At 38.0% G+C, this 13,034-nt stretch overlaps 1 protein-coding gene across 8 annotated transcripts; it reads right to left on the reverse strand.

Annotated features, from left to right (window-relative positions):
• Positions 1–304: 304 nt before the first annotated feature.
• Positions 305–12,813, reverse strand: LOC108337935 (uncharacterized). 8 transcript variants are annotated; one of them, XM_052880908.1, is made up of 10 exons: positions 12,564–12,813; positions 12,095–12,246; positions 10,803–11,451; positions 3,930–10,657; positions 3,227–3,337; positions 2,509–2,785; positions 1,720–2,405; positions 1,142–1,280; positions 962–1,043; positions 305–883 (listed from the first exon to the last, which is right to left on the reverse strand). In XM_052880908.1, exons 2-10 carry the CDS (start codon positions 12,143–12,145, stop codon positions 781–783), a joined length of 8,826 nt encoding a protein of 2,941 aa, XP_052736868.1. In that variant the 5' UTR covers positions 12,146–12,246; positions 12,564–12,813; the 3' UTR covers positions 305–780. The 8 variants fall into 8 exon arrangements, with proteins under 8 accessions (XP_052736868.1, XP_052736867.1, XP_017430008.1 ...); XM_052880907.1 differs by having other exon boundaries at positions 3,227–3,340; XM_017574519.2 differs by having other exon boundaries at positions 2,509–3,340; positions 3,930–10,646; positions 10,816–11,451; positions 12,564–12,812.
• Positions 12,814–13,034: the final 221 nt, after the last annotated feature.

The raw sequence follows: 13,034 nt of genomic DNA on the forward strand, positions 1-13,034 counted from the left end.
CTGATCAATGATCTCTTATTGAGGGTGTGTAACAAACTCAGACAGACAACAGAGTAGGATAAGCATTAAAGGGAGAGAATGCGAGTAAGAACGTCAAAGCGGTTTTATTGGCGAGATATTTCCAAAAGTGAATCGAGACAAATGGGGTTAGGATATAAGGAAAGGACGCATGCATGTCCAAAGGTCAAAATATATTTGGAGTTTACATGTACTATATATTTTAATGATCGACAAACTGCCAAAAAAAATTCATAACGCTACGATTGATGTGAAAATACAAAGAATGGCAACTGAGAAATTTCTAAGGCGTAAGCAGATTGAAAAACCTTAATCGAAGTTCTCAAAAGAATTGTTTCCTATATACCTAACTGGTCATTTATCCTGCTCACCAGACTGTCCAAGATTTTCAAGGCACAATAACTATCCTCCAATAGATAGTATTAATGTTGTTGAAGGTATATTTTAAAAAGAACCAAGTAGGGTGCTTGTGGAGCTCTGAATATTCATCCATTGCTCTCCAAATATTGAGCAATCTGCTTTCTAATATTTTCTTCAATGCTCTGCCTGTAACTCATTGTGGCAGCTGCATCTTCAATTTATTATATCTATAACTGCCTCACACCGCAACAAGAAGCAAGCGGAAGGAAGACATAGACACTGTACAACTTAACTGAGTCCTTTTTCAAGTATAAGTGGAGTCAATCATGTAAACCCAATCTATAAAAGGTGGAACTTCCTGTGGCTGGCTTAACCATACAAAGCCAAATAAGAACCTGCACCTTAAACTACAAAAAAGGCAAGTAGTGCGTGCATTATGGCCCAATACAATATAATTCCTAGCCGTAAGACAGGTTGTCTCATCAGAGTCCGATCACAAGAAACCCTGCACAAATACGAATGAAAAACCATTCAATAAACAGAGAAATTTAAACCATGAAAGCATAGGGAAAAATATACCCACCATAAGCCATCAATCAAGTCGGTCAATGGTCTAGTAAATCTTGGGACAATCTTGGATGAAGTGAGGGATTTAAAACCATGAACTGCAACAAAAAGTGCGAAACAAGAATTAAATAAAAGGAATCGTAAGGCATTGCTGAAAGCTCCAGAAACCAGTAAAAAAGGTTTAGTGCAGAATTACCTTTGTCATCCTCTTCTTCTATCCTACTAGTACCACCAGGGTTTTCATCCACAGCAATGGCAATATGATCACTGTTGCCTTTGCGCAAACTACGTACTTGAGGTGCTACAAAAGCACCTGATGGTGACCAACGGTTCATCTATAAAAAAGGGGTAAATGAATTAAATCCCTTCAAATTTAAATCAATAACTGTGTCAATGTCACGACCAAAATGAAAATATATTTAATTTCTTTTAACCACCACTCAGTTTTATTTATTTATTGTTTAAAAGCAAGTTCTGACTACCATATTTAATCAGAGTAAAATGGTCGTGACAGAAGAGAAAAAGTACGCATATCTTAACCAAGATAACTAAAACTTAAAATCGAATTTTCAAACTGCCTCTGTTTGTTCTGAGTTGACAAATTTTTGGAATGTTGTTAGTCAAGAAAAGGTAACGGAATTGTGACGTATTTCATGTTTTATTCAATTTGAGGTTTTAATTTGAAAAAGAAGTTTACTTAATCCAGATTTATTACAATATTTTTGTATACTAGTGCAAATGACCAACTATTAAACAAATAATTGATTTGCTCACCACTGGTTCTACCTCCACAATCTCTGAGCTTGTGCCAGCTCCCTTTGAAGTTTCTTCCACGCCTTCAAGCAAATTCAATTGCAGTTCTTTCTGGTGTAAGGACGTCTCAAGAGTTTCTGTTTTGTGATTCAATTCTTCTACCTTACTCCTTTCTACTTGCAACATCGCATCCTTGCTTTCTACAACTTCCCTTAGATTTTCCAATTCTGACAATAAAGACATAAGCTTCTTCTGAAGTATTTCTTTGCATTCATGAACCTGACTGTTGCTCTTCATATCAGGATGTATATCATGCGCTCCATCATGAGACACAACCATATCAACCCATGTCAAGAACTCAAAGATCTCGTCAGAGCTTCTCTGATTGCTCATTTGTGATGCAAGAAGAACATCATTAGTGCATCTGGTAACCTCCTGTCTCAAGAATGAAATTTCAGTATCTCTTTCTTGCAACTGGGATTGGAGCTTTTCAACTTCAGAAAGGAGATTTGCCGAAAGGTGGTGAAGCTCATCAAACTTGCTGACAGTTATGGAAAGCTTTTTCATAACCTTACCACGAGAAAATTCAAGGTTCTCAATCTCTTGATTTTTTTGTTCAACAACCTTTTCAAGATCAACAATCTTATTTGTCAATTCTTCCATTTGTGTTTCTTCCTCATCAAGGGCATGCATTAGTGCTTCAATTTCTGCATTAAACCAGTAAGTTCAAGAAATATTGTAAGTTTCTCAGTAGTAAAAGAAATATGGCAAGTTCACTTCTTAAAATACAAGGAAACAGAGAAAACCCACCTTGGTCTTTGGCTGCCAGTAAAGTAGTCTGAGATCGCATTTTATCCTCTAATTCAGCAGTGGTTTCTTGCCTATCCTGTAGTTCATTCACTTTCTGTTCGAGTATCTTCCTTTCTGCCTCAATTGCTTCCACCTCTTTCTTTAAATTATGTTCTTGAATCTTAAAAGCTTCAAGATCTTGAGAGTAACTGGTCGCAGCAGCTTCAGCATCCTTGATCTGTTTTACCAGATCTGAGCAAATCCTATCTCTTTGAACATCCTTCTCCTGAAGCTCTCTCTGCAAATTTGCTATAGTAGACTTCATTTCTTTTTTATTAGCATCTAAAAATTCAGCTTTTATACTAGTAAACCCTTTCACAGTCAACAGCAATCTATCTGCCATGGTTTTAATATATTCCTCAGATATGTCATCATCAAATAAAGGAGTTTCCAAGCTCATCCCTAGATCTGAAGATTCAACCTTCGTCCCAGACAGTTCGGCTTTTTCATTTTCAAGTACAATGGAAGAGTTATTGCATGCTTCATAGAGGTACGCAATGATCCCACGAAATGCAACAAGTTTCTCATCATGCTCACTTAGTTCTTTCTTCATGGTTTCACATGACTCTTTTTGGGAAGTCATTTCCCTTTGAATACTTGCCATTAGTTTAGACAGAGTTTTGTCTAGTTCCTGTGCCAAACTTGAGTGTATGCTTATTTTTTCCTTAAGAGAACTGACCTTTGTTATGAACTGTTGTAGTTGATGACAAAATAGACGAAGATTTTCAACTGAAGTATCATACTGATCAATTGCATCAAAATCTTGCCAAGGATGTGCAGGCACAGAGCCCTTCTGGAACAAATATCACAAGTATTTAATAAGGAAACTAGGTCACATTACCAAAAATAGTACTAAAAGTGCAATTACGCCAAACACAAACCACAAGGCATATATGCAACGAATAAAATTTGAGCCATAAACTTAAAATAGAAGGGGAGTTTTTGTGCTGGAATTGCAGTTGCAACATTCTATATATAATGCAAAAAGTGAATAAAATTACATTCAATAAAGAGGCGATTGAAAGTAAAGACACTACGATACTGATAAACATGGACAAAAACACCTCAACTTTCCACTGCTCGATTGTTTCTAGTTTAAAAACTCTGTTCATTTAAAAATATCTAAGACACCAACATTGAGGAAACTGAAACTACAAACTACAAAAACAGAAACTACAAAAATTTGAAGTACAAGAATTTACACTAACACATCCCTGTCACAAACTGGCCAAACTGCATTCTACCTTATATTTCTTATTCTCACTTTCACATTATCTCCTTATGTACAATTTGAAAGAAAGTTTAAATAGAAATACAGAAAATGTAAAATCATGATGTAAAATATAATTTTGAATAGTTCAATATCCATGTGTTATAAATACCTTATTAGAAGATGCCCAGTGTTCTTTGGTGATCGATGAATCCACCATATTTGTAGCACTGTTTACTTTCATGCATGACTCAAGACCAGCCTCCAGTTTCCGATAAGATTCCAAATCAAAGATAAATGCATTGGTCAGTAAATTGTGAACCTCACCAAAGCTTTTGAAGACAAGGTTCAGATTAGATTTTAATTCCATGATGTCAGATAAATGGCTGTGTTTTCCTGCCTCGTGCAAGGATGATAACTTTTCTAGATGTGCAAGCGCTTCCAGTTTGGAGGCCTCAGCTGAATCCCTTTCTCTTCTGATATCCACAAGTTCAGCATTCATCTTTGCAAGCTCCTCCTGAAAACTATCATTCCTCTCTTGAACCTCGTTTAACTCTGCCAGTAGCAGTTCTGATGCTCTTTTAGACTTCCTGGATTCTTGTTCTAAAGATGCCACAGTACTATGCAGATCAGAACATAGCTTCCCAACCTGTTCCAACTTCTTCACTGGATCACTAATATAACCTTCACCACCAACCTCAATCTCACCTAACTTGTTCAAAATCAGTTTCAAAGAATATTCTTGCTCCTGCAAATGGTGCTCTGTTTCTTCCAAATGTTTCTTCAGTTGCAAACTCTCTGATTCAAGAGCTTCTAACTTATCTGGGTAGGTTGATAACTGTCCTAACCTCTGTTCATGCTCTGCAAGTGTATTATCCCGGTTGGTGATCTCAGATTTCAAGTGCTCCATCTGAACAGACATCTCTTCAATGGTGTGTTTTAGACTGTCTCGCTGCTGCACCAATGACTTCCCTTTCCTAACTGCAACATTTAACTTCTCTCTAAGAGAAGCTGATTTATGCTCCTCCTGATTAAGAAGCCCTTGCAACCCCTCAATTCTTTTAGTCATAGCTTCAACTTCACCAGATAAAGATATTTGTTTGTCCAAAGATCTATCTCTCTCCTCCTTCACATGCAGCAATTCATTCAAAGACTTCTCCAGATCTATTTTATATCTATCAATACTTGCCTCCTTATCCTGCACATCTATACTTCTTTCTTCACAAAGTGTACCATCATCCTTTTGTGAACGGAGTCCATCACCTACAACCCCATATGCAGGATTCATTGACAAAAGATTTGCATGATTTTGTAAAAGCTTTCTCAGCAATTCCTCCAAGGAATCAATCTTTTCACTACCAGAAACCAGATTTTCTGTTTCAGATCCTGGCAAGGCATCGCAAACTAAATCATGCAATTTTCTGATCTTATCATCAATGATGAAAATCTGTTCTTCAATGACAGCTTTCTGTTCCAATTTATCCATTAAATTAGCTATTTCATTAAGTAGCTTTTCATTCTCAAGTTCAGTTTCTCTTGTATGTGCAGATAGCTTCTGTTCTGTTTTCAGATTTTCTATGAGCTTTCCTAGCAATTCTTCTAAGGAATCAATAGGTTCATTACCAGACACCATATTTTGTGAATCAGACTTTGACAAGGCATCACCAACCAAGTCTTGCAACTTTCTGATCTTGCCATCAAGGGTGAAAATTTGTTCTTCAATTGCAGTTTTGTGTTCCAATTTGTCCTTCAAACTAGTTATTTCCTTAAGCAGCTTTTCATTCTCAAGTTCAGTTTCTCTAGTCAATACAGATAGCTTCCGTTCCATGTTCAGCTTTTCTATGAGCTTTCCTAGCAATTCTTCTAAGGAATCAATAGGTGCATTATCAGACACAATATTTTGTGAATCAGATTCTGACAAGGCATCACCAACCAAGTCTTGCAACTTTCTTATCTTGCCATCAACAGTGAAAATTTGTTCTTCAATTGCAGTTTTGTTTTCCAATTTGTCCTTCAAACTAGTTATTTCATTAAGCAGCATTTCGTTCTCAAGTTCAGTTTCTCTGGTCAATGCAGACAGTTTCTGTTCCATCTTCAGCTTTTCTATGAGCTTTCGCAGCAACTCTTCCAAGGAATCAATATTTGCATCACCAAACACCATATTTTGTGTATCAGATTCTGACAAGGCATCACCAACCAAGACTTGCAACTTTCTGATCTTGCCATCAATAGTGAAAATCTGTTCTTCAATTGCAGTTTTGTGTTCCAATTTGTCCTTCAAACCAGTTATTTCTATAAGCAGCCTTCCATTCTCAAGTTCAGTTTCTCTTGCCGATGCGGACAGTTTCTGTTCCATCTTCAGCTTTTCTATGAGCTTTCCCAGCAATTCTTCCAAGGAATCAATATTTGCATCACCAAACCCCATATTTTGTGTATCAGATTCTGACAAGGTATTAACAACCAAGTCCTGCAACTTTCTGATCTTGCCATCAGTAGTGAAAAGTTGCTCTTTAATTGCAGTTTTGTGTTCCAACTCGTCCTTCACAATAGTCATTTCCTTAATCAGCTTTTCTTTCTCAAGTTCAGCCTCCCTTTTCTGCAATGATAGTCTCTCATTCTCAAGGAGCAAAGACTCTACTTTTTCAGAAAGGTTCACTCTCTCGGATGTGAGAGCACTAAGGTCTTCTTGAAAAGCAGACACCATCCGTTGAGACTCTTCCAGATCAGTATTTAGCATTCCACAATAACTATCATATTTTTCGATCTTCAGTTGCAGAGCGTCTATATGATGATTAGCCTCAGTAAGTGCTGCACATATACATTCAATCTTATCCTCTGTCTCCATAGACTGCAAATGTGAAGGCATTTCAACACTATTTACAAGCTCTTCCCATCTCCGAAGTAAGCTGTTTCTTTCCATCAATGACTGCTCCAGCATTTCATTTTGCTCAGCCAACCCATAATACTTACTCTGCAACTCCTCAAATTTCATTCTAAAATCATCTGAATCTGGTTGTAGCTGACTGTCATCTTTCCACGAATCTCTGGCTACATAACCAGCATCAGAGTATGAGCCTACTGCCACACCATCTTTCTGTTCCCAATCATTCATTGCCAATGAGTTTCCAGAAACTGAACTAGCCAACCAATCAATCTTCTCAATTGTATCCCTTGAATGAAACTGCTCTGGGAGATCTAAGTCTTCCAATATCTCTTCTATCCTCTGAAGCATTGAATCTTTAAGGAGGAATGACTCTCTCAAAGCATTAGATGAATTCCGTATATAAGAAAGCTCAGATTCCAGAGCTTCCACACGTTCACCAGCCTCTTCATATGTCTTAAGTTTTGTTTCAACCTCATGAAGTCTAGTATCTTTCAACTGTAACTCTTGCAAGCATCTCTCCAATTCACTGGATGTCTCGGCTAAGGACTGCTTGAGACCATCTCGCTGTACAACCAGACCTTTCCCCTTGGTAACAGCTATGCTAAGTTTCTCACGGACGGAGGACACTCGCTGTTCTGAATGCTCAAGTTCATTTGCTTTCTTATGTAATTCAGAACGAGCAACAACAAGAGCTTCCTCAGCCTGATATAAGCTTTCCTTCAAAACAAGGATTTCATTTTCATTCTCAAGACGAAGTGTGTCTAGATAATGCATTTTTTCCTTCAATTCAGCCAATTCCATCTCCTTGGATCCATATAGTTCTTTAGTCGTGTGATGCTGGATTTCAGCCTCTCGCATTTTCTGTACAAGACTAGACACTAAAGAATCTAACCATGAAAGGGGTGATTTATTCATATCAAGCTTTGGGATATCTGCATTCAGCACACCTGTCAGATCTTGTATTAGCTTACTAACAGAATCTAAATCAACACACTTCAGCTTCAATTCTTCCAATTCTGTTTCCCTGTGCATGAATTCCGACTTCATCTCCTTGGTAACAGACTCAAGTTCTTGCTTCTCATTCAATATATTCCCAATATGTTTCAAGATGGGCTGAAAGCTATCATAGTTCAGTAGTTCAGGAAGCACTTCACTATGTACATCTATCTTATCATCTATAGTCGTGCCATTTCCGACTACAAGTTTCCTCAGGTCACTGTACATCTTATGCAATAGACTAACAGCCAATTCATTCCTCCCAAGCAGATCATCACATTTTGAACTCATTTCTTTATATGATGTGCTCATTATTTCATGTTCTGAATATGTAGATTCAAGTTTCTTCTGCAGATCAAAAATCATTTCAGCAGCTGCATGAACTGAAACTTCTAACTGATGAGTGATATCCAGGTTACTGTGGGTGTCAGAAGAGAAAGTTGTGCTCATAACTCCACCAACTGATTCTTTCAGCTTCCCAACTAACTCAACAATTTGGGCCATAGAAATATTCCAGCCTTGCTCAAGTAGCATTGCCCTCTCTGTCAACTCCTTCTGCAAATTTTCTAGTTGACTGCCAAGACTAGAAGCCATTTCACTGGAAATTTGTTTCACATCATTCATTTCAGTATGCAATTCACTAATTGTTGATTGACAATGTCCAAGCTTCTCATAAAGTTCATTATTTTTGGCTTTGAGACGGGCATCTTCTTGCTTTAAAGTATCACAGAGTTCCTCAAGAAGAAATTTCTTTTCTTGAATATCACCAAGAAGTTGCTTTACAGTTTCATACTGAACGGCTAGTTCAATGTTGGATGCTTCCAAACCTGAACAATGTTGCTTCAATTGTTCAAACTGGTCCTCAAGATCACTGTATTTTGCATCACCAGCTTTCCGATCATCTCGCTCCCCCTTGAATAATGCACCCGCAATTTGAACATCAAGCTTCCACTTCGAAAGCAATATTTTCAAACTTTCAATTTGTTCTTTGGTCAACTTAAATGAGTTTGATGATGACTGAAGAAAATTGGAATCCCTTGTTTCCCCTTCATGCTCATCTTCATGTCCTTTTGATTCAAAAGCCTGTATCAATTTGGAAACCACGGGTGAGGAAACTTTTTCACCAGATCTGCTGGAGGACACTGAATGAGAATGCAACTCATTAACTGCATTTTCAAGCATCGTCAAAACTTTCTCTGCCTCATCCAAGCAATCCTTCAATGAAACAAACCCAAGATCATCATCAAATACTTCACGTTCACCTCTATTCAGATGTGGCCCCACTGGTGCACCTTCATCAGGCTCCTGGTCTATATGCAGAGAATCTTCAGTAATTGCAATTTTAACACCCTTACTTTGTTCACATACAACATTGGCTTGACGCCCAAGGTCCCTGGGTTGAGAAAGTGGCTGGCTGTGTTCCTTTCCAGTGTCTTCTATCTGGGTCTTGTGCATACCCAAAGTGTTATTGAGAAATACATTTTCCTTGGAAATTTGTTCCAACTGCAATGAGGCTTCTTTAAGGTCACCTTCAAACCTAAATCGTTCCCCCTTTTCAATAGACAATTGCTCATTTAAGGCAATGATTTGAGAAGAGAGACTATGATTCTCATCTACAAGATTTTTAATCTTATCATCTGAAAATGCAAGGTTCCCATTTAAGTTGGAATTTTCTGCCTGTAGACTTGCCACCAAATCTTTACTCTCAACCAGATCTAATGACAGCCTATCAATCTCATGTTTGAGATGCTCGACTTCTCCTTCAATCTTACTCCTATCTTCGGTCACAGAAGAGATCCTATCAACTAAGTTGGACTTCTCAAGTTTTACTCCTTCCATCGAAATCTTTAAGTCAGCTAATTCAGACTCCAGATTCTTAATTTCAAATAGATGAGATTCCTTCTCCTCCAAAAGTTTACTTTTCTCATCATTTGTCGAATCAAGAGTTTCATTCATGCCCTTCTTTTCCACCTGTAAACTTGAGATCAAGCCTCTGCAGTCAGCCAACTCTTTGGATAATTCCAGTGAATCTTTTTGAGACATATCAAAATTATTCTGCAGCTCAACCACTCTGGCAGAAAGCGCTTCCACCTCAGCCATGGCAGCATTAAATTGATTTTGCAGTTCCACATTTTTGCTAGAAATATCATGTAGATCAACACGGCAATTATCAAGCTCTTCACTAAGGTATTGATTCTTCCCATTAACTTCATTATAAGAAGCACGAAGCTGATATATTTCATCAACCAATTGTTGACCCTGGTTATCAGACTCCAGCAGTTCAGCTAGTTGAGTGTTAAATATATTTTTCATTAAATTTTCAAGAAACAATTCTTCTTTGAGACTCTGAAATGCTTCTGAAATGTCATGGTCCAATAGAATTGAACGACTGGCTAAAGGATCCAAATCAGACTCCACTCCTCTTGCCTCAATCAGAAACTGACACTCTTCTTCACTAAGCCCCCTAATAATTTCAGCCAGCTGCAACAGGTTAATGGAGTTTGCATCAAAAACAGAAGGCACGTCCAATGGTCTGGATGGATCAAACTCATGAGCTCCCCTTGACTTTGGATCCTCAATTGCAAGTCCATCATGAGGGCATTGCTGATTAAACCCCTCCTGAAGTCCCCCATCATGTTCAATGAGAACTACTTCACTATTCTGTTCTTGATTACACTGAAGGGGAATTTCTTCATGATATGAACTAGGCAATACTTCTCTCTCCAGATTCCTCACTGAAGTCCCTGAAGCTGCAATATCATCTCCTTGGCCTTCATCAAAACCTGAAAGCTTATCTGACAGAATGTCCTCTTGAGAAGAGAGAAATTCAATTGACTCGCTCAGTTGTTCAGCTTCATGAGATGCATCCTCAATTCTAGCTTTCTCCAAAGAAATTCCCGGAAGAGACTGGTCACTCTCACCAACTTCAGACAAAAGAAGCTCCCTCTGACCATCAATCACCAAATCAGTGGGTTGACAAAATTTCTCCATGACCAAACCATCTGCCTCCTGCATTGCCCCTACCCAGCAACAAATGAGAATTTAAATTATAAATCAAATCCATTTATTAGTTTTCCCAGCCTGCCTAATTAATATCCTAATAACTAAACATAAAGGTATAACATTAATGGAGGTACAGACACAGAGAAAGAGAGAGAGCACAACCTAAATCTGTTACCTGATCTTCCCTTGTTTGCATCACAGACGTATTTGGAATACCCTGTGATAAAAGCAACAATTCTGCCCTCTTTTCACCCTCTCTTTCTGAAACTGACTGACCCGCTACAGTTGTACCAGGAGCAGGCTGGGACAAAATAGAAACAGGTGCGGATGCATGATCATGTGTTTCTCCTCCTTCAGGAACCAAGCTACCTGAAGTACTCAAAGACACATTCTCTGCCACATCAGCTTCAATATCTTCAGCAATATTCCCATGAACCTGGGCAGATGACTCATTATCTTTCTCACAGATCCCAGGAACCTGATGTAATAGCTCAGCATTAGAATCTAATACTGATTCATCACCTGTATTATATGTAGTGACGACTGATGATGAAACAACAGAAGGATCAATATTGTCAGGAGGTAACGAGTTTGCCACAGACTGTGACTCTGATGCTTCTGTATTAACCACATTTGAGTGACTGTCATCTTCAACATTTCCATCAGTTATCTGAGATGATACTGTTGAAACTGAGACACTACTTGCAGCATCAGAATCAGAATCAACTAGCTGAGGTAAACCAGCCTTTTTTGATGATTTTCCGCGGCTACTACCACTTTTATTATCCTTCTTCTGACGAAACTGTTGGAGCTGAAGTTTAAAACACAGTGAAAAATAATTACGAACTGTAACCAGTCAATTGTAACTATATGTCTTCAAAAAATATAATAAAATGAATCAACAAGGAAGACAAAGACAACACCACATGCTTTATTAATAATAACAATTTTAATAAAACAAATCCAATCAAGTTTACACATCAGCCGTCAGAAATGAAATGAACAGGGGAATGAATGCTACAGTGTACAGTCCTTGGCACTATTTTCTTACATGAATTTGGATCCTATAGACAGATTCACACACATAGTAACTGCTCACAAGTAAAACAAGGGATTAAACACTCACATACAGATTTTCTAGGTCTTGGTGTACTACATAATTAAATTCTAAGCCATTGATACCTAATAAACTCATCACTGGTTATCAAATCTACATGCTCTCTAAATTACAGTGTACAACACCCCACACTTCTCAGATACGAAAACAATAGACTACCCCACACTTCTCAGATACGAAAACCCTAGACCACATTTCCCTAACTCTGATAGGAACCAAAATCTAATTACCAAACACACACCCTAGAATAACAAGAGCTACACTCCTTTCACCTACTCCACACACAGAGACACACTTATGAAAGCAATAACTGAAACTCATTGAAAACATCATATACCCTTTTCTTGCCAGCTGCGAGTAGATCGGTACGGCTCTTGTTTCGGTCCATTTTCCGATCCACTCTTCGATCCACCCCGTTCTTACTCCCCACTGTAACCGCAGGAATCACCAAATTTGAGCCCCCGTCATCGCTCAAATCCTCCTCTTAAACTGCAACCCCAAAAAACCAACCGAATCAAATCAAATTTGTACACAGTTACAATCAGTAACGCTCTTCACAATCTAAAACAAAAATAGAGAAATCAAAATATTCACAGCTTACATCCTCCAAATTGAAACTCATAAAACACACACAAATCGTGTTCGTGTCGTGCGTGAAGGTGTAAAAAATTTATTCCTACTTCCGTACAAACCAAACACTGAATAACCTAACCACCTGATTCGAAACGCAGAAAATAACGAATGAAAAATCAGAAATGAAAATAACAAATAAATAGCGAAAGATTTAAGAGGGAAGAGAGAAGAACTTGATTGAGAGTTGTTGAACGGTACGAGAGGACGACGTCGTAGCATATCATTCGAGGTGAGGTGAGGTTTGCAGTGGCTATGGTTGCGAATCTAATCGTTCTTTCTTTCTTTGTTTCTTTCTTTGTTTCTTTCTCTGTTTCTTTCTTTGTTTCTTTCTCTGTTTCTATGGTGTGGTGGTATTGGTAGAGCACCGTTTCTCAGATCTAAACGCAACGAAGCGTTATTTTCTCGTGGTTTAAGAGTCGAATCAAGCAACATGATTTTTATTTTTTTATAAAAAAGATTTTAATTTATGACGGAAAGAAAACAAAATAAAAATAAAAATAAATAAAAACAGGGTTGTTTGTTTGGTTTGGGGTTTGGCAAAGTGACGGTTGGTGTCGGTTTCTTAAGGTAACAGCAACCCTGCATTTGCGAATGTGAAAAATGTTCTTGTGAGTGATTTTGAGTCCATTCACTTTTTCCTCTTC

Source organism: Vigna angularis, chromosome 7 (genome assembly GCF_016808095.1).
Source record: "Vigna angularis cultivar LongXiaoDou No.4 chromosome 7, ASM1680809v1, whole genome shotgun sequence".
In the NCBI taxonomy this organism is placed as follows: Eukaryota; Viridiplantae; Streptophyta; class Magnoliopsida; order Fabales; family Fabaceae; genus Vigna; species Vigna angularis.

Excerpts from the sequence above, each read along its gene's own strand:
- LOC108337935 (XM_017574516.2), bottom strand. The coding sequence starts at position 12,145 with ATGGACCGAAACAAGAGCCGTACCGATCTACTCGCAGCTGGCAAGAAA. Across the intron at positions 11,452-12,094 it reads TCGCAGCTGGCAAGAAAAGG|CTCCAACAGTTTCGTCAGAA; the intron begins GTATATGATGTT and ends TTTAAACTTCAG. Across the intron at positions 1,281-1,719 it reads TTGTGGAGGTAGAACCAGTG|ATGAACCGTTGGTCACCATC; the intron begins GTGAGCAAATCA and ends CCTTTTTTATAG.